This window comes from Nerophis ophidion, linkage group LG05, assembly GCF_033978795.1.
Source record: "Nerophis ophidion isolate RoL-2023_Sa linkage group LG05, RoL_Noph_v1.0, whole genome shotgun sequence".
Lineage (NCBI taxonomy): Eukaryota > Metazoa > Chordata > Actinopteri > Syngnathiformes > Syngnathidae > Nerophis > Nerophis ophidion.
This window is the reverse complement of record NC_084615.1, coordinates 60,769,380-60,795,241: the sequence shown is the minus strand read 5'-3', so window position 1 is coordinate 60,795,241 and position 25,862 is coordinate 60,769,380. Positions and strand designations below refer to the sequence as shown.

Here is a 25,862-nt window from a genome sequence, read left to right as displayed (position 1 = left end):
AACGGGTCACAGGCTACAAAAGTAAAAAGACGACTTTTTCAAAATCTATTTTTAACATGTTGTTATAATAAATAAGAATGGCAATTTGGATGTGAGTCGATATTTTCTGGGACCCCTATTGAAAACTCTTGTTGGCAAAGACGGCAATGAGGGGAGGAGGAGGACGCCACCATCGTACTTTGCTACGAGTGCTTTTTCTCACCTTTTTTTAAAATGAAAATGCTGGTACTCACAACTTTTTTTGGCCCCGTTGTGGCTCGTTGTATTCTTTGTTTAGGCACTCCATTCAACTTTTGGTGACATTTGTTAATGTGCCTTCCTCACTCCTTTTTGAGTGTGCTTTTGTTTTTGTTCAATCAATCAATCAATGTTTATTTATTTAGCCCTTATTTACGAGTGTCTCAAAGGGCTGCACAAGCCACAATGACATCCTCGGCTCAGATCCCACATCAGGGCAAGAAAAAACTCAACCCAATGGGATACAATGAGAAACATTGGAGGGGACCGCAGATTTGGGGACCCCCTCCCACCCTGGGGGACCGGGGAAATGGACGTAGAGTGGATCTAGTTAAAAGTTAAGTTAAGTTAAGTTAAGTTGTTATTCTTATTTATTTGTTGCTCTGCATTGGGGTCCCACTCCGACTGACAGGTTGTGAAACACTGACCTAGGATATGGAGTCTGGAAGCAGTAGAAAAATGGAATAATGTCAAATTGCAATAAGCGGTCTTGTTCCACCAGTGCAGTAGTTTCACTGAGGTTTTATTTATTTACAAAAGCCAACATTCAAGGGAAATCTGGTGTTTTTTTAACAGCGTCACATTCTAAAAAAGGAGTCAACTCACGACAGTCTTCATATCAAAGCCCTAAAATACTTTACAGCAGGTCAGTTGTGAGTGATGTGTTGAGAGTAAGTGACTTTCAAACGTTCACAAAAAGATATATGTAAAAGGTACAGAATAAGGGGTGAGTAGCTCAACTATTCATAATGTACTTTTTATGCATGTCAAAAGTCTGAGTAACCATTTTGGTCCCCTATTACTTTTCAGAAAGTGTAATAACTGTTAAGAAAAGTGCAAAGAAGTAGGGGAACATCATAGCACTTCTTAAAAGCAGCATTATTTATCCACGTCCTCACTAAGCTTTTTCTTGGCCTGTTTGACATTTTTTGGGGGTTTCAAGGTAGCACAGTACTCAGTAATGTACTTTGAAACACATCCAGTTCACCAAAGTACAATTAATGAAATCGGAATAAGATAAATGTGCAATTGAAATATGCATTAAACATTAAAAACCCAATTATGTGTCCAGATAGAAAAAGATTGTCCTTGTCTTTGCACAATATTCAGTTCACCTTCTGGGTCTGTGCGAGGCTCATCCTGGACCCCAACCCATGTCAACGAGTTACGGAGTCATCCTAGGCGTCGAACATGTGATGCTAATCAGCATGAGTGTTTTGGTGTGACGGCAGAATAACAGGTGGAGTCCTAATGGATCAACGGAGCAGCTCTGGTCAGTAGATGAGCAGGTTTGGCAGGTAAAGGAGGTTTGGTGAAGCTCTGACAATCAGACACACATGTTTTTTTGAGTTGGGCCACTCTGCCGCCGTATTCTGACGCCTTCTCTTCAATGAAAATGCCTGAGAAAAACAGAAGGGAATCAGAAGTAAATTATTTGAACTGGCTTCATTTGTAAAACCACATATTTATAGCAATAGCTAACAGGAATCGGAGTTACGACAAAACAGTATCTAAGCTGTATTGGTTTTGGTTCTGGTGTGCCTGGATGGATGGATGTGCCTGTGGCCAAACTGTATTACCCGGAATCCCTCCGGGATCCATTCTAAGACATCTATTATCGATTATACCAGCAAGATCATTGCTTCTCTAGTTGATAAATGAGCTGTTTTTTTTTTTTTTTTTGGTCAGTTCCGTTTATGTCAACAACCCGTCAATGTCAACCAACTCATCAAGCCCCGGTACCCTTCTTATTACTAAAAAGATCTCTCTTAAATTGACGTCGACATAAATAATTTAATTGACAAGAAGCATTAAAGTCACTATTTAGCCTTAAAACGTGCACAGTTCCTGTTCGCAGCAAAGTAAGCTTCAAAATAAAAGCATGGCAGCATTATTCTGTATATCCATCCATCCATCCATTTTCTACCGCTTATTCCCTTTTTGGGGTCGCGGGGGGGCGCTGGCGCCTATCTCAGCTACAATCGGGCGGAAGGCGGGGTACACCCTGGACAAGTCGCCACCTCATCACAGGGCCAACACAGATAGACAGACAACATTCACACTCACATTCACACACTAGGGCCAATTTAGTGTTGCCAATCAACCTATCCCCAGGTGCATGTCTTTGGAAGTGGGAGGAAGCCGGAGTACCCGGAGGGAACCCACGCATTCAATGGATGGTTTCACTTTTAATTTTGGCGATGTGAAACAGTGTTTGACATAGCCAAAATGACTTGCTGGCTGGCTGACGAGTGTTTAACAAACACTTCGCAGCCAGTCACCATAGCCGGTTCCACCTCACGTGTATAACAATATAGTGTATAACGATAATAATATCCACTTATTTTTTTCCGCTTATCCTTTTCAGGGTTGCAGCAACTTGCAGGGAAGCTGGAGAGTATGCAAGCTGACTTAGGGTGACAGGAAGGCTACATGTGGGCAGGACAGTCCATGCAGACATACAGCATCATGTAGAAGTTTGTTACGTTTATTCATCCATCCATCCATCCATTTTCTACCGCTTATTCCCTTTTTGGGGTCGCGGGGACTGGGGGGTGGGGGGCGGGGGGGGGGGGGGCCGCTGGCGCCTATCTCAGCTACAATCGGGGGGAAGGCGGGGTACACCCTGGACAAGTCGCCACCTCATCGCAGGGCTACGTTTATTCATTTTTCCTCAATTTAAATAAGACCAAGTAAGTCGAAATGTTTGTTTAGTAACAGTATTCTTACATGACAACAGCTTTCCAAAAAATGGGGATATTTCAGTGTTTATGTTTTTGAAGTGTCACATGCATGCAGATGACAAACCTCCAATGCACACAGGTGCTGTAATATGCATGCCAGGTCATTAGCTGGTGATAGTGAGCAATGCAACTTGCCTGGACACGGCAGGGGTGGAGTAAATGTACACTTAACGGAAGAAGTGCTGGCAAAAACAAATAATGGTTATTTTGTCCATGTCTACACGAAACACAGCCTCCATCGTCAACAGGCGGGCTGTTTTAGTATTCACGTGAATGCAGCTGAGTTTTTGATTGATTGATTGATTGAAACTTTTATTAGTAGATTGCAAAGTACAGTACATAATCCGTACAATTCACCACTAAATGGTAACACCCGAATACGTTTTTCAACTTGTTTAAGTTTTAGGATCAGTTTAAGTTTTTCAACTTGTTTAAGTCAAGTATATACATTGGATTTTTTATATTTGATTATTTACAATCCGGGGAGGTGGGATGTGGAAGGGGGAGGGTATTAGTAAAGGGTTGAAGTTGCCTGGAGGTGTTCTTTTAGAGCAGTTTTGAAGGAGGATAGAGATGCACTTTCTTTTACACCTGTTGGGAGTGCATTCCACATTGATGCGGCATAGAAGGAGAATGAGTTAAGACCTTTGTTAGATCAGAATCTGGGTTTAACGTGGTTTGTGGAGCTCCCCATGGTGTTGTGGTTACGGCGGTCATTTACGTTATAGAAGTAGTTTGATATGTACTTCGGTATCAGAGAGGTGTAGCGGATTTTATAGACTAGGCTCAGTGCAAGTTGTTTTACTCTGTCCTCCACCCTGAGCCAGCCAACTTTGGAGAAGTGGGTGAGAGTGAGGTGTGTTCTGGGGCGGAGGTCTAAAAGTAACCTGACAAGCTTGTTCTGGGATGTTTGGAGTCTAGATTTGAGGGTTTTGGAGGTGCTAGGGTCCCAGGAGGTGCAAGTGTGACCGAAAAATGATTGAACGAGAGTTCCCGCTAGAATCTTCAAGGTGCTTTTGTTGTCCAGAGAGGAGATTCCATAGAGAAATCTCGTTTGTTGGTTGACCTTTTTGATTACCTTGGTTGCCATTTTATCAAAGGAAAGATTAGCCTCTAGAATGGAACCTAGGTAGGTGACCTCATCTTTCCTGCTGATAACAATGTCACCCACTTTTATAGTGAAGTCACTGACTTTCTTAAGGTTGATTTGGGACAGGCGACAGGACATTTGAGATAGGCTCCAGCACCCCCTGCGACCCCAAAAGGGACAAGTGGTAAAAAAATGGATGGATGGATGTTAACAATAGCAGCTGGTATACTTTCCTTAAACTTGTTTAACCTTTGTTTTCAGGTAGTTTTTTTAGTTTGTGTTTAATTGGATGGATAAAATATAAAAATACCAGCAAAAATGGGAAAACTATAGAGCAAAAAGAAAAAATGTAAACAGAACAAGCTAATGAAAACAGCTAGCAAGACATTTTTCCGAAATTAAAAACAGATACAAAAATATTGAAACGCTCCTCTGACACCCAAAATCAAACCTTTCAGGAACTACAAAAATAAAAATCTGTTTTCGGTTAAAATTAGTCTTGCAGTGGAAACAAATACCTGGCTTTCACAGCAGTATTTTTCACAGTAACATACTGTAACAAAATGTACTGTAACATTACAACAAATGACTGTACAAATCATGACACCCTTATATTTCACAGTAAATTACTGTAGTAATTGTCCTCTATAACATCACAACAAATGACTGTCTTATCTGGTTCCGTAGACTACGTTGCTAACTCCAGTACAGCAGGTGGCAGTTTGTTGTTAAACTGAAAGACTAATCAACAATAAACTTTTTTAAATTGTGAAGTTACTAGGGGTGTGGGGGAAAATCGATTCGAATTTGAATCGCGATTCTCACGTTGTGTGATTCAGAATCAATTCTAATTTTTAAATAAATCGATTTTTTTTAATCAATCCAACAAAACAATACACAGCCATACCATAACAATGCAATCCAATTCCAAAACCAAACCTGACCCAGCAACACTCAGAACTGCAATAAACAGAGCAATTGAGATTAGACACAAACACGACACAGAACAAACCAAAAGTAGTGAAACAAAAATGAATATTATCAACAAAAGTATCAATATTAGTTATAATTTCAGCATATCAGTGATTAAAAATCCCTCATTGACATTATCATTAGACATTTATAAATATTAAAAAAAGAAGAATAGTGTCACAGTGGCTTACACTTGCATCGCATCTCATAAGCTTGACAACACACTGTGTCCAATGTTTTCACAAAAATAAAATGAGTCATATTTTTGGTTCGTTTAATAGCTAAAACAATTTTACATTATTGCAATCAGTTGATAAAACATTGTCCTTTATAATTATAAAAGCTTTTTACAAACATCTATTACTCTGCTTGCATGTCAGCAGACTGGGGTAGATCCTGCTGAAATCCTATGTATTGAATGAAAAGAGAATCCTTTTCAATCGGGAAAAAAAATGTTTTTGAATCGAGAATCGTGTTGAATTGAAAAAAAAAAAATCGATTTTGGATCGAATCGTGACCCCAAGAATCGATATTGAATCGAATCGTGGTACACCCAAAGATTCGCAGCCCTAGAAGTTACAGCATTTAGTTGTACCTTTAATGTAGTGAATTTAACAATATCCATTTTCTACCGCTTATTCCCTTTCGGGGTCGCGGGGGGCGCTGGCGCCCATCTCAGCCACAATCGGGCGGTAGAAAATGGATGGATGGATGGATGGAATTTAACAATAGCAAATACTATTCTGTAATTGACTGTGAAGGTAATGCAATTATTAGCCAGTAATTTGCTGTGAATTTACAATGAAGGTTTTTAGTGTGCGTAAACATCAACTTAGAATTTATATCGTTTTAACAAGAACATCAAAGTAAATCATAATTCGTAACTGTGTTTGGCTACTCTTTTTCAAATGAATCAATCATTTATATCATCTTTATGTTAGGACATATTTTACAGCCAATAATGTCTTCCACAGAACCTCCGAAGGGAACATTGACCACTCGTTCTCACCACCAAGCCTCTCTTGTTTTCTCACCTCTGGCTTGTGTGCTGACCCTCTCTGCGCCTGACAGCTGGGCTTTGAGTGCTGCTTTGTTGCCATGGCTACTAAGATGGGGCCTGTAGAGAGGAGCCCAGTCGCCGTGGTTGTCCGAGCTGCTGCCTGATTCACTGTCGCTGCCCTCATCGGGGTCCTTCAGGTCGTCATCGGCGCTGCAGGAGTCCGTCTCGTCCTCGGATGATTGGTGGTTCTGTGGCCAGAGAAGCTCCATGTTAAGATCTGTGGGGGTTTATCTTATTGGCCGGGCTTAGGAACACGTCTGCTTACAGTGGTCGTGTCCATGCAGGGAGGATGGCTTTCTTCTGTTAATCCAAGCTGCTGGGCCTCTTTTCCTGCCTGCACGTCTGCTGTCTGGATGCCATTCATACGACCATGATGGAGTCTGGGGGGGGGGGACAATCGCCATCACAGAACAATCAGGCCTATACCTTTGAGTCGCCTCATGGAAACACAAAACTTGAAAAATCAGCAAACTGCGAGCATCAGTTCACTGTCCATACCATCAAAGGCTGTGAGTGACGTCATAATGGGGGCAGAGAGCTGGCGTCATGTTTTTATGAGCAACATGTCAACATGACATACTACAGTGGTGCTATTGTTTAATTGATACTGAACTGCACTGCATCATCATTTTGGCGTTTATTAAGGTTTATTACACATCTGTAATTTTTTTTTTTGTACTATCCAACAATGCTTCCCTTATTTATTTGTTCATATCCCCGTAAAATAAACAAGGGTTATTATAGTCTACTCATCTCCAGAAAGCTATGTGAACTTAAATTAATAAATAATAAATGGGTTGTACTTGTATAGCGCTTTTCTACCTTCAAGGTACTCAAAGCGCTTTGACACTACTTCCACATTCACCCATTCACACACACATTCACACACTGATGGAGGGAGCTGCCATGCAAGGCACTAACCAGCACCCATCAGGAGCAAGGGTGAAGTGTCTTGCTCAGGACACAACGGACGTGACGAGGTTGGTACTAGGTGGGGATTGAACCAGGGATCCTCGGGTTGCACACGGCCACTCTCCCACTGCGCCACGCCGTTCCTATCTTCACTATTATTACACATTTCCAAAAATATATTGTCCTGCTATCCATTATACAAGTGTTCACTGTAGATCCTTGGGGCGCCGGTTGAATAGCCTCAATGTAAATAATTTACAAGTACTTTTTATAGTTTTCTTTTATTATTTAAAAAAATATATATGCGTACCTCTTAAAATAAACTTACATTACATTAATATAATTGTTATTATCATTTAACTTTTTTTTAAATATGTATTGGCACATTTTCAGAATGTATTATTATTATTATTTTTATTATAATGATAATAATAATAAAAACAACAACAAAAATAATAATACTAATCATTATTACAATGAATAACAATGTACATTAATAAAACTATAATTAACATTAATAACAATGCATAATTAATAGCAACAATGTATGAAATATTGATAATTATTATTGTTAGTGAGTATGTATTATTAATAGCAATAATAATATTAATAATCATAATAATAATAATCAATAAACTATTCTAAATATGTGTTCACCATCCATCCATCCATTTCCTACCGCTTGTCCCTCTCGGGGTCGCAAGGGTGCTGGAGCCTATCTCAAATGTCCTGTCGCCTGTCCCAAATCAACCTTAAGAAAGTCAGTGACTTCACTATAAAAGTGGTTGACATTGTTATCAACAGGAAAGATGAGGTCACCTATAGGTTCCATTCTAGAGGCTAATCTTTAAGAAGGCGGTGTACACCCTGGACAAGTCGCCACCTCATCACAGGGCCAACACAGATAGACAGACAACATTCACACTCACATTCACACACTAGGGCCAATTTAGTGTTGCCAATCAACCTATCCCCAGGTGCATGTTTTTGGAAGTGGGAGGAAGCCGAAGTATCCGGAGGGAACCCACGCAGTCACGAGGAGAACTTGCGAACTTCACACAGAAAGACCCCAAGCCAGGGGATGGAACCCAGGTCCTTCTTATTTATTTATTTATTATTTATTTATTTATTATTTATTTGTACATTTATTTTAGTACAAGGTTCCAATGGCTCATTTGTTGACTCATTTCAGTAACAGGACTGAAAGTAACAGGAGTGAGAATTTAGCTTAGAATTAGCTAATTGTCTTTTAAAAGGGACCTATTATGCAAAAGCCTTTTATTGGGATTTGCATATAGGTCCATCCATCCATTTATTTTCTAACGCGTATTCCGTGGAGGCTTTGCGGGGACATTCATTAAATATTCTTGCCTTCCTACATATTTCTTTCAAAAGAGCCGTTTGAAATTTGCTCTGACTTGTGATGTTTTCTATCTCTTGACGTCAGCTGAGGTCTCCATATATAACAGAAATTTACCGAAAGACCTGTGCACGAATCCGCCATTCTATCTAGTCCAACATTGTAGTCAGTAAGTGCTTTATTTTTCTCTACCCTCTTGTTATGGGGAAGACTGGCTCCTACATTCACATGCATACACCACTGTTGCCATTTCTGATATAAATAAACGAATATTCATAACATATCTGTCAGTAAACTCGATATGGAAGTGCTGAAAACTACAACAAATATGACGGGGAGAAAAAAACGTCGAAGTACTATGTAAATAAAAAAAATACAAAACTGTTTGAAAATGGTATGTAAAGCCTAATACATGCAAAAATTACAAACGGACCATCATTACATGTTATGTAAACCACAAGGAAGTGTTTAAAATATGGAACACAATTAATATTGTGACTCCTTTAACTGTAATTTTAGACACCATAATTATTATTATTATTATTATTATTATTATTATTATTATTAGGGACGGCATGGCGCAGTGGTAGAGTGGCCGTGCGCAACCCGAGGGTCCCTGGTTCAATCCCCACCTAGTACCAACCTCGTCACGTCCGTTGTGTCCTGAGCAAGACACTTCACCCTTGCTCCTGATGGGTGCTGGTTAGCACCTTGCATGGCAGCTCCCTCCATCAGTGTGTGAATGTGTGTGTGAATGGGTAAATGTGGAAGTAGTGTCAAAGCGCTTTGAGTACCTTGAAGGTAGAAAAGCACTATACAAGTACAACCCATTTATTTATCATTATTATCTTTTGTAAAAAACCTCGCTCCCTTCTGTTTTTGTCCATCCCTACCTGCTGCTTTTTCTCCTAAGATCCTTGTTGATGATGTTAATGTGGTTGGATTTTACTTTTTTAAATGTTTTTTAAGAATTTTAGTACAGTTGGAGAGTGGCTTCTGTGTGAGTGTGCGCATGATACTAGGGCAGTTCAGTTGTTACTAAATACAAAGTTGATCCATCACATCCTTGCTATGTTTGTTTGATATACAGTAGTGTAAAGCACTTCATATTGTGTTCAAGGTCTACACACCTACACTAAAATATGGACTTTAGTTGAGGCTGGAACCCATTGTTCATATTTACAATGTTTCTTCTGGGGAACTCTGCTTTACGGCACAAACTTTTCGATATACAAACCATGCTCAAAAACCAATTAATTCGTAAATCGAGGTTGCAATGTATTTTAAATGTGTATTTATTTCCTTTTTTTGCAATACTGCAATGAAACATTTGTTGACTCATTACAGCAGCAGGACTGAAAGTAAAAGGAGTGATTTTTAGCAAATACATGAAATATAGCCTCGTGATATTTATGCTAATTGCATGATGACATTACAGTGTTTCGACCGCAAAAAAATCTGAGAAATAAAATTAAGGTAACAGGACTGCTGCAATTTTTAATCCAGTCGAAGTTGAAATATCAAATATACAGAAAATAAAAATAATAAACTGACTTTTAGCCTTCCAATAGTCTGCAGATAATCTGAATGATGTAACTTTCTGTGGACCATGTGATTTATGGAATATTCCAAATGCTTCAGAAGAAGTAATGTGCAATGCGAGTGAAAACCCATTGAATAATGTGTCAATTTTTTTTTCTTTAAGAAATCAAGGCAAAGCATTGTTGAGATAAAAAGTAACACAAATATGAAATAATAAACATTTTTGATTGATATAAATCAGGATATTCCAAAATAAAATCGCCGTTTGGAAGAGGGCTCAGGCAACATTGTTCAAGGTAAAAGATCAATTTTCATAACCATTTTTCCATCCATCCATCCATTTACTACCGCTTGTCCCTTTCGGGGTCGCTGGAGCCTGTCTGAGCTGCATTCGGGCAGAAGGTGGGATTCATCCTGGACAAGTCGCAATTTGTATTCAGTAATTATAAATATTTGCTTCTTTTTTTTTCTCTACAATTATTCCTTTTATGCATTTATCCTTTTTTTTTTTTCTTGAATGGGACCACTTCAGTCAATCAACAAAGCAAGTGATTGGTAGATCTGTTTGTTCCTACTCCTTTTCAGACAGGTGGAAAGTACTTTAATGTGATCTTGCATGCCTATACATAAAAAAGAAAATTAAACTATTACCATAACTGATGGAAGCTGTTTACTTAGCTACAAGAGGTCACCAACATTTTATAAGCACAACCACATGAATAAACTTACTGCGAAGTCAATACCCACTATATCGTTGATTAGTTCTACACAATTTCAAAACAAAAGAAACATATGGATTAGTTACATTTTATACTTGGCTATGTATGTTTAAAGCACTCACTTTTCAAATGATGGACATTATTATTAAATAATATGCTGCGTTCAATTGCTCTTTCTGTGTTTTGTAGTTGAATTCACAAATCAAACAAACATAATCTGAAATGCATCATTCACACTGCACCATGTGACATTTCAAAACAACTATATTTTATTAGTGTGCTAACCTGTTGATCATTATGGTCTGGAGAAGTTTGGAGGACCTGAACTCATCGACCTCTCCGATCACAACGACGCTGACATCTCCATCACGACCGAGCAGCCAGCTCACACGCTTACTGGATGCTGTAAGCAACAACAACAACAAAAAGAAAAACAACTTCAGGGACAAGCAGTACAAAATACATGAATGGAACTTCAGATTGTCATCTTTCTGTATGACTGAAAAAAAAAAGATTCAGACTGTTATGAAGGCTTGCATCCAGAAGATGGTGCTGTCCTTTAAGTTTCATCCTCCTGGAGCCTCTTTAGGCTGAATATTCCTGCCCTTCTATTTCACAAATTCATGTTTGTTATGGTGAAGACTCATAATGTGAGTCCACTTTTGTAAACTGAACACGTATATAATCCCCACACTTTTGTTTTTGCTCCCATTTTTCATGAGCAGAACTCAAAGATGTAACACTTTTACTATATACACAAATACCTTTTACGCTCAAATATTGTTCACAAGTCTGTATAAAAATCTGTGTTAGTGAGCACCTTTTTTTGCCAAGATAATCCAGGATGCTAATTAAACAGCATGATTATGGCACTCGTTTGCCTTTGGCCGCCCACGGGAAAATCAACAGTTTTGCTTTTATAGGATCTGGGGGCGTCAGAAAACTAGTCGTGTCTGGTGTGGCCACCATTTGCCTCACACAGAGCAACACATCTCCTTTGCATAGACTTGATCAGGTTGTTGGTTCTGGCCTGTGGAATGTTGGTCCACTCCTCTTTAATGACTGGGCCAAGTTGCTGGATATTGGCAGGAAGTGGGACACATTGTCGTATACACCGATCCATAACATCCCAAACATGCTCAACGGGTGACATGTCCGGTGAGTTTGCAGGCCATGAAAGAACTGGTATGTTTTAGCTTCCAGGAATTGTGTACAGATCCTTGCAACAGGGGGTCGTGCATTGTCATTCTGCAACATGAGGCGATGGTTTGGGGTGAATGACGCAACAACAGGCCTCAGGATTTCGTCACGGTATCTCTGTACATTCAAAATGCCATCAATAAAATGCACTTGCTTTCATCCTCCATAACATACGCCTGCCCATACCCTAACCCCACCCCCACCTTGGGCCACTCGATTCAAAACGTTGACATCAGCAAACCTCTCTCCCACACCACACCACACACGCTGTCTGCCAACTGCCCTGAAAAGTGAAATCCGGGATTCATCTGTGAAGTGAACACCTCTCCAACGTACAAGATGCCCTCGAATGCGAGCATTTGCCCACTCAACTCTGTTACGACGACAAACTGCACTCCGATGAGGATGACTAGCATGCATCCGGCTTGTTAGTGATTCCCAAAGCCCAAAAAAAGTCTGCGGGCTATAGAGCGTTTTCCGTTCGGGCTCCAGTACTCTGGAATGCCCTCCCGGTAACAGTTCGAGATGCCACCTCAGTAGAAGCATTTAAGTCTCACCTTAAAACTCATTTGTATACTCTAGCCTTTAAATAGACTCCCTTTTTAGACCAGTTGATCTGCCGTTTCTTTTCTTTTTCTTCTATGTCCCACTCTCCCTTGTGGAGGGGGTCCGGTCCGATCCGGTGGCCATGTACTGCTTGCCTGTGTATCGGCTGGGGACATCTGTGCGCTGCTGATCCGCCTCCGCTTGGGATGGTTTCCTGCTGGCTCCGCTATGAACGGGACTCTCGCTGCTGTGTTGGATCCGCTTTGGACTGGACTCTCGCGACTGTGTTGGATCCATTGTGGATTGAACTTTCACAGTATCATGTTAGACCCGCTCGACATCCATTGCTTTCCTCCTCTCTAAGGTTCTCATAGTCATCATTGTCACCGACGTCCCACTGGGTCATTATTGTCACCGATGTCCCACTGGGTGTGAGTTTTCCTTGCCCTTATGTGGGCCTATCGAGGATGTCGTGGTGGTTTGTGCAGCCCTTTGAGACACTAGTGATTTAGGGCTATATAAGTAAACATTGATTGATTGATTGATGCAGAAGAGCGTCCCTGAGGCGGTTTCTCACAGTTTGTGCAAAAATGATTTGGTTATGCAAACCAATTGTTGCAGCAGCTGTCCGGGTGGCTGATGTCAGATGATCATGGAGGTGCACCTGCTGGATGTGGAGGTCCTGGGCTGGTGTGCTTACATTTGGTCTGTGGTTGGATGTACTGCCAAATTCTCTGAAATGCCTTTGGGGATGGCTTATGGTAGAGAAATGAACATACAATTCACGGGCAACAGCTCTGGTGGATTTCTTGCAGCCAGCATGTCAACTGCAGGCTCCCTCAAAACTTGTGACATCTGTGGCATTGTGCTGTGTCATAAAACTGCACATTTTAGAGTGGACTATTATTGTGGGCAGCCTAAAGCATATCTGTGCAATAATCATGCTGTTTAATCAGCATCTTGATATGGCACACCAGTGAGGTGGGATGGATTATCTTGGCAAAGAAGAAATGCTCACTAACACAGATTTAGACAGCTTTGTGAACTATATTTGAGAGAAATAGGTATTTTGTGTATTTAGTAACAATTTTATATCTTTGAGTTGCATCCATCCATCCATCCATTTTCTACTGCTTGCCCCTCTTGGGGTTGCGCAGGTGCTGGAACCTATCCCAACTGCACTCAAGCAGAAGGCAGTATACACCCTGGACAAGTCAACACCTCATCACAGGGCCAACACAGAGACATACAACATTCACACTCACATTCACACGCTAGGGCCAATGTAGTGTTGCCAATCATCCTATCCCCAGGTGCATGTCATTGGAGGTGGGAGGAAGCCGGTAACTCATGAACAACGGGAGCAAAAACAAATGCGTTGAGTTTGTATTTTTTTTCAGTGCATGTTAAAAAGCTGTAAACGTCGTACGAACTATTACAGACTATTTTGATATTAGGCCTTGATTGCTAATCCATCACTCCTGCTCATAGTTATGTTGTCACACGTTTATACATGCTGGGTATCAAACTATGATGCACCAATCTGTCGACCTATTCTACAATATTGTACCTTACTTATCCAACTATATTACAATAGTACAATTTCTCTCACCTGCAGGCATTTTCACTTCCAAAGCTGCAGATGACTTATTCCAGTTAATGTTTTTATTACTATATTACCGTAGAAGTAAACGTCAAGAATTGTACCTTTGATAGTACACCTCAATTGATTTTAATAATATCACTCTCAACCTTTTTATGTAGTTTGTCATTCTCCCCTGTATTAGGCACTCATGCTCTCAGAGGCACAGCAAACAACCTCGTTATAGTTCTCATAATTACTCCCAGTAGTAGCAGTAATACCAATAATATGCTATGGATGTTGTTATTCATCCCATTCATTGTATTCTCATGCCCTGCGAATATCATAACGTTAATAACACAGCGTCATCATCATTATAGCACTTATGTAGAGGAAGTTTTTCCTTGCCTCTGTCACCAAAGTCCTTGCTAATGTTGGGTTCGTTCTAGGCGTCAGTGCCTTGAAATAACTTTTGTTGTGAATTAGTGCAATATACCGTAAATGAATTTGATTTGACCATTCAATGAGAAATTGACATTTGAAAAAGTATGTCTGAAGTTGTTTGTTTAACACTTACGTATGGGGAACATATTCACCATTAATTAGTTGCTTATTAAAGTAACAAATACTTAATTTAGAGTTATTTGGACACTAGGGGAACATATAAGGGGTTAGGGTTAAGAATAAGCAATAATTCCAAGGTTATTGAGGGAAGACTCTTAATTAATGGCTTACTGGTTGTACAATAAGGCCATGCAGAATAAGGAATTAATAAGTTAAACAATAAATAAACAATATGTTACTAATTTGCATGTTAATAAGGAACTAATTAATGGTGAATATTTGTTCCCCATACTAAGTGTTACCATTGTTTGTATAAATACGAACTTTTTTGCACCCTTTTATAAATGCAAAAGACTGTCTTTACTTAAAAAAATAATATTCCATATTCAAATTTGTAAGTGCACATTGAAAATGTGGCTTTGGGATGAATAATTTGGGCCTTTAATGTCAATTTTAATTTCAATTTAAACATATTTAATCATCCAGTTTTGTAATTCATTACTATTATTTTTGAAAAGAGGCTATTTGTAGGAGTTATTTGATGAGTTGACAGCACAGTAGGCAAGAACAGCGTTGAGACGTTGTTTTCCATCCCATTAGTCCTTCTGAGGTATTGCACCTGCGATGGCATCAGGGTGCGGTTGGAGAATACAAAAGAGCTGCTTTGTCAAGCAGGCTGGATGAATTCAGATGTATAAACAAGGGTAGCTTTGTTAGAGGTTATGTATTTATTACAGTCACGCAGGTGCATGAGAGCGCAACGTCTCACGCTGAGGTCAGCGAACCAGTCGTGCTGTGTCCGGGAAACACACCTTTTAGTTTGCACATACTGAGCAGTCTATGTCAGGGCTGTCCAAAGAGCGGCCCAGGGGGCATTTCTTTTACTCTAGAAACACAATTAAACTAAAAAAAAAAAGCACAACAGAATTGGGAAAGGTAAATAAAACAAAAGACACAATTTTGTGCAAAAAGCTGAAATGTTAATACTAAACTTAACTAGGGCTGTCAAATGGTTATTTATTTAAATCTGATTAATCACATTTTGAAATTAATCATGATTAATCACTGGTGATTAATCATGAACAATTAAAATTGACTCAAGAAAAGACCCCAATAATTGTATACAAATGCAATTTTATTATCAAAATGTCATCCAGGGACATTTTAAAATATTTTTGTCAAGCTTTCCCCTGACAGTTTGTCTATGTTTTAGTTTTTTCCCCTGCATGTGTCTGTTTCCTCTGTGTTTAGTATTTCCTGTCTTTAGTTCCTGTCTAGTGCTCTTATTTTGTCAGCTTCCGGTCTTGTCCCCTGAGTGCTGTGTTCATCGTCAGCTGCGGCTGATTGGCACCTGGCCACACCTGTTGCCAATCAGCTCGCTCCTATTTGTACCTGCTTTGTCTTGTGTCAGTTGCTGGATCATTGTACTGTCTTGTTGATGTCACGTCTAGTCGCTCTTGTGATGTGTTATCGCGCCTGTCGTGTCGTACCTTGTCTTTGCAGCGTAGCGGTAAGCTATATTCAGTTGATGTTTGTAGCTTACTGTTTTTTGTTCCCTGCTTCCGTTTTATTTTTCATTATACAAGTACGACTTCTGTTTGCCTGTTCGCTACCCGTTAGCTTCCACGCTAAGCTCCTGTTCGTTATTTTCTAGCTCCCAGGCTAGCTCCTTTTGTTTGATTATCCACCTCATGCGCGCTTTGTGTTTGTACCCTTTTGGTGTTGTTTTTGTCTTAGTATTTAATTAAATCATGTTTTCTCATTCCATGCCTGCCTCCATCTTTGCATCTTGGGGTTTGTCACCAAATAACTGTGACAATTTTACTTGAATGCAATGTCATTTACTTGCACAAAACTTGGTAACAGTTTTATCTAAAGTTCTTTTTGTAGTGAAATTTGCCAGTGAGTACACCAGTCATTCATTTTTGTACACTGATTGATCTGATCAATGATCGTTTTACGGTGAAGGTAAAATAGCTTGTACGGTCAAAAATCAATTGCATGATTAATCAAAATCAATCAATCAATCAATGTTTACTTATATAGCCCTAAATCACTAGTGTCTCAAAGGGCTGCACAAACCACTACGACATCCTCGGTAGGCCCACATAAGGGCAAGGAAAACTCACACTCAGTGGGACGTCGGTGACAAAATGTGCTCATGATTAATTTTTTTTTTATCAATAGCATGGTATTTTTAACTGCCACCCGGGAACAAATGTTTTTTTAATAGAATTTAATTACAATTGAATGAGTACATTTTATAATCAGGTGTTTTCACCATCCGCAGCACATCTAACAGCAGATCGGTGACTGCATTGAATGTTGTGTAACACAAGCAGACTTGGTTGCTTCTCAGGTGACAAGGTACGGTTTGGGTACACAAAGACAGTAACCTAATATATGGTTCAGACCGCAGGGGCTTAGTCAGTGCTCCTCAGCAGCAAGCCAGTAAATGGATTGGAGGAGTGCTGATAGCGGCTGTCAGTCACACACAGATACACAAACAAACACACACATTCTTATTGTGTGTCTGGACCAGTATAGCCAGTTCAGGCTCTCCTCTGGGAAGGAATAAATACGAAAGACATATCAAAAGAGGATGTGTACAAGGGGAGAGCCGGGAAGACTGAGTATGTTTTGCCTTGTGTAATCTATTTTTAACACCTTAATCAGATCGCGAACACATGCGAGTGTTACTCCAAACCAAATATTTTCTGTTACGCCCCCATGAAGTACGAATAAAATTGTTTTGCGCCCCTCCCCCCAACTCTCCACCAAGATTATAAATAATATAAATTGACCTATTTCTCAAATATTGTTCACAAATCTGTCTAAATCTGTGTTAGTGAACATTTGTTCTTTTCCAAGATGATCCAGCCTACTTCACAGGTGTGGCATATCAAGATACTGATTAAACAGCATGATTATTGCACAGATATGCCTTAGACTGTCCACAATGAAAAGACACTCTAAAATGTGCAGTTTTATCACACAGCACAATGCCGCGGATGTCGCAAGTTTTGAGGGAGCGTGCAGTTGGCATGCTGACTGCAGGAAATCCACTCGAGCAGTTGCCCGTTAATTTAATGTTAATTGCTCTACCTTTAGCCATCTCCAAAGGCATTTCAGAGCATTTGGCAGTACATCCAACTGGCCTCACAACCGCAGACCACATGTAACCATACCAGCCCAGGACCTCCACCTCCAGCAGGTGCACCTTCAACCAGGACAGCTGCTGCAACAGTTGGTTCGCACAGCCAAATAATTTCTGCACAAACTGTGAGAAAATTTTTTGCTGCGTTCCCCCCCCCACTCTAGTATAATTTATCCATAAAGTTAAAGCTGAATTTACCTCAACTTAACATTGCAAAATTATTAACATTAATGGAAAAAACACACCATTACCATCTGCCACCGTGGTTATAGTGAAGTCAGGTGCTACAAACGCTTCATCATAATCTGGTACGGCAAAAAAAAAACATGTTTCTCAAGGTCACAAGTGCCCCCACCTGCAACCGCACCGCACCCCACCTCCAGAAGGGGCCGGCCCACTATTTGAGAAGGACTGCTCCAAACTGTGTGTGTGTGTGTGTGTGTGTGTGTGTGTCATTCCTCATATATAGTTAACTGCAATACTGTTTTAATGTGTGTTAATTTCAGTAACAATCCAAAATGTAAAATATCTAATGAAATGTACCAATAGACTTGTACATTCATTATAACTAAATATTTTTGATCAATTAACAGTTTTTGCCAAAAATTCACACTATCCCTCGTTGCTGAAAAATGGAGAAGCTCATAAAAGTGTGATAAATTATGTGTTTTGGGAATTAAAATTTTGTATTTTTTTCATTAAATTTTTTTTACTTTAAACTCTTTAACTCTTTCAGAAGCTTCTAACCTATCCATATATATTAAGTTGTTGTTGTTGTTCTTTTATGTATTTTATATTTTACTCTGTGAGAAAAAATACATTATTTTTATAATGGAAAACAAAAAAATATTGCTCAGTGCCATATTTGAGATTAGGTACTAGGGGTGTCTCGATCCAATATTAATATTGGTCCGATATTTGCAAAAAAACCTACTAATTGTTTTTCGGGATTTATGCTTAATTTGGTGACTTCATATCTGCATTTGTTGGAGGAATAAAGACTACATTCCCCCAAAACATTACTGCTACTGGTTCCTTATCTCTGACAGTTCCCAGTAATGTTACCTTTCTTTGACCTGCTGACGACAATGTCCTCTCCTTCCCGCTCCTCTCTTTCCCTCCAGCGGCGTACCTGCTCCTCCCTCATCTTGAGGAAGAGGATCCTTTTCTGCTCTTCGCTCAGGGCCTCCAGCACCTCCGGCTCCACCCACATCTCCTCCAGGATTTTAGCCAGCATCCTGAGGCTGTGTCCCAAGCAGACACCAGAACTGACCGTCAGCCCCGTAGACACCTCTTGTTTCACTAGTGGCTTAATAAGGTGTGCTCGGGCTCAGGTTGCCTGATCTGGGACGGAGTTAAGGATCAGGTAGAAGATGCTCTGGTGTCTTTTTGTCCGACTGTCCTGAGGTGCAGGTGTGTCTGGATGGACTCTCCGTCGGGCTGGTAGTCTGATTTCTGAAAAGAGAGTGAGGTTGTTCACTGCATCTCCATTCAGCAGAACACAATTGGTCAATACTACAGGCGTTGTGTGTGTGTGTGGGTGTGTGTGTGCGTGTTTGCGTGTTTGCTGTGCATACAGCAGTGTTTCCCAACATTTACTGAGACAAGGCTCATATTTTACATCAGAAAAATCTCCCCACACACAATCAAACGTGTCAAGACTTATTTTGTTGTAGAAAGGGCAACAGATGGATACACAGGTTTATTATTATCATCCTGCCATCTATTGGAGGAAAATGTATCTATTTTGCCCCGTTACTACGTGTTGCTAACATGGATACACTAATAACTGTACAATATTGTGGTAAATTAACAAGATTTTACCAATGAACATTGCTTCCAGGATTTTTGCTGGCTTTTTGTGATTGTCGCGGCCTAAAATATCTGATTTCACCGCAGCTTTTCCAAAAAGTTGCGTAGAGGGTTGCTATCTTTTAGGCTAGATTAGATTAGATTAGATAGTACTTTATTTAATCTAATTTTATTCAATAACATTGCTTCAATTAAGTGTTATTTAAAAAGGAAATGTGTGGTCACGTTAAAAATAATTTCAAATGATTTTTTTTTTTTAATTGACTGAGCATTAATGTAAGAAGTGATGGGTTCGCCACATTTTAATCAATACAGTACCAATTCTATCAGCACGGTGGAACAGGGGTAACTGCATGTACCTCACAATACGAAGATCCTAAGTAGTCCAGGGTTCAATCCCAGGCACGGGATATTTCTGTGTGGAGTTTGCATGTTCTCCCAGTGACTGGGTTCCTGTCGGGTACTCCGGCTTCCTCCCACTTGCAAAGACATGCACCTGGGGATAGGTTGATTGGCAACACTAAATTGGCCCTAGTGTGTGAATGTGAGTGTGAATGTTGTCTGTCTATATGTGTTGGCCCTGTGATGAGGTGGCGACTTGTCCAAGGTGTACCCTGCCTTCCGCTCAAGTGCAGCTAGGATAATAAATAGTGAAGTAAGAAGTTGGAAAAACAAAAGTAGGTAGTTGGAAGAGCAACATTTTTGTTTGGGGTTTTAGTCAGATGGAAGCGAAAGTGGAAGACTACCTGTTATTCATTTCTGTGTCCTTTGCAGTAGCACACATTTCGCTGGTTAAATCACAACCTGGCAAATAAATAATAAATGATAAATGGGTTGTACTTGTATAGCGTTCTTCTACCTTCAAGGTACTCAAAGCGCTTTGACACTACTTCCACATTTACCCATTCACGCACACATTCACACACTGATGGAGGGAGCTGCCATGCAAGGCGCTAACCATCACCCATCAGGAGCAAGGGTGAAGTGTCTTGTTCAAGACACAACGGACGTGACGAGGTTCGTATCAGGTGGGGATTGAACCAGGGACCCTCGGGTTACGCACGGCCACTCTCCCACTGCGCCACGCAGGGTCTGAGTGAAGTGTAACACTATGTCCAGCATATGTGTTTTCAAACACTGCGAGGCAAACAAGTTATATATCGACTACGGTCTTACTCGAAAAGCTTTATAATTAATCACAAGCGCTCATATGCACAAACCCCTTTCTAGCAGATAACCTCCACACGTAACACTGGTAGCCATTAACAGCCCAGTTAGTCATTACAAGGAAGTCCTCAAAAAGCAAATTCCTGGCAGTTACTTTATTCCCCCTTCTAAGTGTGTGTAAACAAAAATTCAAAAAGGAATGACTCAGGATGAGCCAATGGGATTGAAGGTATTTGATAAGGTTCAGCCAACGGCTGCAGGAGGGCGGTCAGACAGTGTTGACAGAGGTGAAACATCAGGCCTGACTTTGGAGCTTCAGGTGTGGCCACGTGTCAGCCAGATTTTCAACGTCTGTGGGTCTTACAAAGCAGCACAATGAATATTTTCTGCCTCTAACAGCTGATTCCAAATTAGATATCGACTTAAAACCTTTAAATGTAATCCTAACGACCACATATTGAGATATTGGTAATGGTGGGTGAAGTATTTTCCAAAACAACCTGCAACAATCGCCATGGAAACATTATTTTAAATATTGACAAGACACTCTCCAAATAATTAATGCAAAATGTAGCAGCTTGTTGATGATTGGCCTACACCATATTTAAAAATGAAATATAATAACTTCACAAAATGGCTCTAAATTTGAAATTTTAAAACAAAAAATATTAGCAGAAACTATATTCAAACGATAACAAAGATCCTCAAAGTCTGTTTAGCTTTCACAATTACTTATTTAATCCAATAAAAATAATGATTTCGGCCGGAATAAGATGACTGTCCGTGTTGTACATAAGCACATGACTTTAGCGTGCACACGTACATAAAAGTAGTCCCAGCTTTGAACAGATTAAAACCTCATCCTGTTTTGTTATATTCTGATATGTATTGACTTTAATATTATTTTTAGAATATGTAGCGACCTGGATATTACTTCCGGGTTTGAGTTTGGACACCTCTACTTTAACTTATTATAATATTAATACAGTTTGCTTATTAGGAGGAGAAAGAAAGAAGAAGAAAAAAAACAATCATCATTTTTGAAGCTTTTTTGTTATATATTCATCCTTACTTTCTTTTAGTTGTAAAATTATTTCAACCGCTTTGTGAAATGTTGTGAACATCCTGGCTAAGCTATGCCGTACCTTACTATAGACAGATGTCAGCGACATGTACTTGCTAGATCACGTACGGCCTTACCCTTTACAAAATAATGATGTCACACTTTGGGGTGTCCCAATCCGATAGGGATACTGGACATCGGCCCGTTATCAGGAGAAAAGTGACAAGTTTCAGATGGTATTGCCTAGCATGTGGAATCTCTGATTTAAGCTCTGATTCAAGCAGTCCTGCAGCATTGTGCAAAGCTGGACAGCCATTTAACAGCTACATGTGCTCTAATAAGCACACAAAGTTGGTCTTTTCTTGTATTTTAGTCAAGTCCTTTACAAACGGTAAAATGTGGTTTATAGGGTACGAGGAACTAAATAATGATAAATGGGTTGTACTTGTATAGCGCTTTTCTACCTTCAAGGTACTCAAAGCGCTTTGACACTACTTCCACATTTACCCATTCACACACACATTCACACACTGATGGAGGGAGCTGCCATGCAAGGCGCTAACCAGCACCCATCAGGAGCAAGGGTGAAGTGTCTTGCTCAGGACACAACGGACGTGACGAGGTTGGTACTAGGTGGGGATTGAACCAGGGACCCTCGGGTTGCGCACGGCCACTCTCCCACTGCTACACACCAGCTAAGCACACAATAGCACACAATCTATAGACAGACACAATAAGTGTCCTTATTTGAACAATACTGTAGTCTAAAACACAACATTTGTCAATATAAACAAGTATTAAATAATTATACTTGTATATTACTCACACGTACAAAGTCTCCAGAGCAGAAAGAAGCCTATTTGAAAGTATCCAGTAACAAACATGTCTGCATCATTCAACTTCCTGCAACTCATGACCCCAGTTTGTTGAATTATTGAGGACACGAGGTGTCATCAAAAAAATCAAGGCTCGACTCTAAAAGCATAAATTTGTCATAATTTTGGTGTTTTTCATAACTACCTTTGTTCTCTGAGTAATTTCATTTGATCAAATATGTTCTAACATTATACTACAAAATAAAACAACTACAGTCGTGGTCTAAGGTTTACATACACCTGTAAAGAACATAATGTCATGGCTGTCTTGAGTTTCCAATAATTACTATAACTTTTTTTTTGTGATAAAGTGATTGGAGCACATACTTGTTTGTCACAAAACATTCATGAAGTTTGGTTCTTCTATGAATTTATTATGGGTCTCCTGAAAATGTGACCAAATCTGCTTGGTCAAAAGTATACGTACAGCATTGTTAATATGTGGTTACATGTCCCTTGGCAAGTTTCACTGCAATAAGGCACTTTTGGTAGCCATCCACAAGCTTCTGGTTGAATTGTTGACCACTTCACTTGACAAAATTGGTGCAGTTCAGCTAAATGTGTTGGTTTTCTGACATGGACTTGTTTCTTCAGCATTGTTTGCAAATTTAAGTCAGGACTTTGAAAAGGCCATTCTAAAACCTTAATTGTAGCATGATTTAGCCATTCCTTTACCACTTTTGACATGTGTTTGGCATCATTGTCCTGTTGGAACACCCAACTGCGCCCAAGACCCAACCTCCGGGTTGACGATTTTCGGTTGTCCTGAATAATTTGGAGTTAATCTTCCTTTTTCATTGTCCCATTTACTCTCTGTAAACCACCAGTCCCATTGGCAGCAAAACAGGCCCAGAGCATAATACTACCACCACCATGCTTGTTCCTGGGATTAAAGGAGTAACATTTTCTCCTTCAAACATATTGCTGGGTATTGTGGCCAAACAGCTCAATTCTTGTCACATGGACAAAGATATTACCTTCTGGAGGAAAGTTCTGTGGTCAGGTGAAACAAAAAAATTGCTATTTGGCCACAAAACCCAACAATATGTTGAGTATAGCGAACATATTGACAACCCACTGACAAACCAAAATGGGCGCAAGACATTCAGTTAACGAAGAATTGCACACTAACCTCAGGTCCAAATTGCAATTTCAGCAATTTTTACTAAATTTTAGAGAAAATATATTCAAAATATAGTCCAAGCTCACCTATCACCCTGAGCAGAAAAGGCAGTAAAACATGAATGAATGAATGAAGCTACAGCATGTTGAGCTCACCAGCTTTATCAATTTGGATTTCAACGTACTTTAAATTATTTCTCATTTCCTATAAAAGGAAGTTGGGTTATACCTGCAGTAATGAAGCATGCATATTAAACCGGGGATGTCAATGGCCCGCGAGCAGGAACAGGCCCGCGAACAGGTTTTACCTGGCCCACAGGATGAGTTTATTAAGTATAAAAGTGAGCTGAAATTTTGAATTTCAGAAACTGTTGTTCTAGATGTGTCCGCTAGATGTCGCAATACCAATTATTTTTATCTTTGTAAATTATGCTACATATGCAAAAAAATTAAAAATAAACCACTTGATGCTAGTGCACTAGTCAAGGAAAATGAGCAAACTATATTAATAAAATCCTGCAATTTGATTATGATATTATTTTTTTAACGTGTGAGATTGAAAATTAACACCAATGCCTTCCGCCCGATTGTAGCTGAGATAGGCACCAGCGCCCCCCGGGACCCCAAAGGGAATAAGCGGTAGAAAATAGATTGATGGAGTTGATTGATGAACATTATTACACAATGTATCCAGAAAGTATAAATAACAACAAATTAAGATAGAACACTATTAACCGCAACATGTAAGTGTAAAAAAACCCCTAGCAACAATATGATTTGTACATTTTGTATAAATTAATCAATTAATTAATTAATTGATTAATTTATTCTGGCAGACAGACATATATAGCAACACTTCATCAGTCCTTGTAATTTGACAGACATGCAACGGCACCCACCGAAAAGGGATAAAAGAAAAAGCAAAAATGCTTATCCATGTCCAGCCCCTAATTGACAAACAACTTATATGTTGGTTGTATAGTTCAAGTTTTAACAGCAGATTTGATGGATACATGACAATTTCAGAACAAGTATAACATATGATAATGGGTGATAATAACAATTCGATATACATACACCGATATGGATATAAATGGTAAATGGTAAATGGGTTATACTTGTATAGAGCTTTTCTACCTTCAAGGTACTCAAAGCGCTTTGACACTATTTCCACATTCACCCATACACACACACATTCACACACTGATGGCGGGAGCTGCCATGCAAGGCGCTAACCATGAACCATCAGGAGCAAGGGTGAACAGGCGTGACGAGGTTGGTAGAAGGTGGGGATTTAACCAAGAACCCTCAGGTTGCTGGCACTCTCCCAACTGCGCCACGCCGTCCCCTTTAGATATATTTTGTTTGATTCGTTGATTTTTTTCCCCTTTGTTATTTATTGATTTACTTTATTTTTTTATTGTTGGTTTTTCAGTCCACACAGATCCTTAATTTTTCAGAATGTACTTATTCTATTTTTGAACAAAGAAAACAATCTGAAGTTGTCTTTAGTTTTAAGTTATCGTGCCGTGGTTACACCAGTCCGGCCCACTTGGGAGTCGATTTTTCTCCATGTGGCCCCCCATCTAAAATGAGTTTGACACCATGCATTAAACATTGCTGCATGGAGTACCAACATCCACAGGCCTAACTCTGTGGTTGGCATGTCAAGACAAAGCATCTCCCCCTCTGGCTGCGCTCCAACATGCAAATAGTCTTTGCTTGTGCCTCTGCTTACACCATGCAGGGAACAGAAAGCCGGGGGAGCAGAGCGAGAGAGAGAGAGGGTCAAGGTGTGTGCCAGGCATACTGAGAGAAGAGTTTGGAAAGTCCCTCCGTGTGACAACATAGTGGATGTTTTCAGAGGGCGCAGGAGATAAATGACTGGCCGTAGAATAGCCATCGCAACAAAGACGCCAAAAGAATGAGAGTGGACTTACTCAGCGGCCGCCAGCTGCCAGCATCTCCTCGTACCGATTGAGTCGTGTGATGAGTGTGTGACGTGGGAGCATGGAGCTGTGTGTGCAAGTTTTTGTGTATGCGTGTGTGTGCAAGTGTGTGTGTGTGTGAGGTCAGTTGCAGAGGGCTGGAATGCAGGCGCAGCTTTACTCTGCTGCATTTGTAGCCAACACAAGTGG

General features: G+C 39.9%; 1 protein-coding gene across 1 annotated transcript; it reads right to left on the bottom strand.

Moving 5' to 3' along the window:
- Positions 1-725: 725 nt before the first annotated feature.
- Positions 726-25,862, bottom strand: zgc:92242 (uncharacterized protein LOC436899 homolog). Its single transcript, XM_061901666.1, has 6 exons — positions 25,665-25,862; positions 18,751-19,140; positions 10,922-11,039; positions 6,369-6,483; positions 6,078-6,291; positions 726-1,637 (listed from the first exon to the last, which is right to left on the bottom strand). The coding sequence occupies exons 2-6, from the start codon at positions 18,920-18,922 to the stop codon at positions 1,486-1,488; spliced, it is 771 nt and encodes a 256-aa protein (XP_061757650.1). The 5' UTR covers positions 18,923-19,140; positions 25,665-25,862; the 3' UTR covers positions 726-1,485.

Coding starts and splice junctions, on each gene's coding strand:
- zgc:92242 (XM_061901666.1), bottom strand. CDS start 18,922: ATGCTGGCTAAAATCCTGGAGGAGATGTGGGTGGAGCCGGAGGTGCTG. Junction 11,040..18,750: donor CGTCAGCAGGTCAAAGAAAG/GTAACATTACTG, acceptor TGTTGCTTACAG/CATCCAGTAAGCGTGTGAGC. Junction 6,484..10,921: donor CAGACCATAATGATCAACAG/GTTAGCACACTA, acceptor CCCCCCCCCCAG/ACTCCATCATGGTCGTATGA.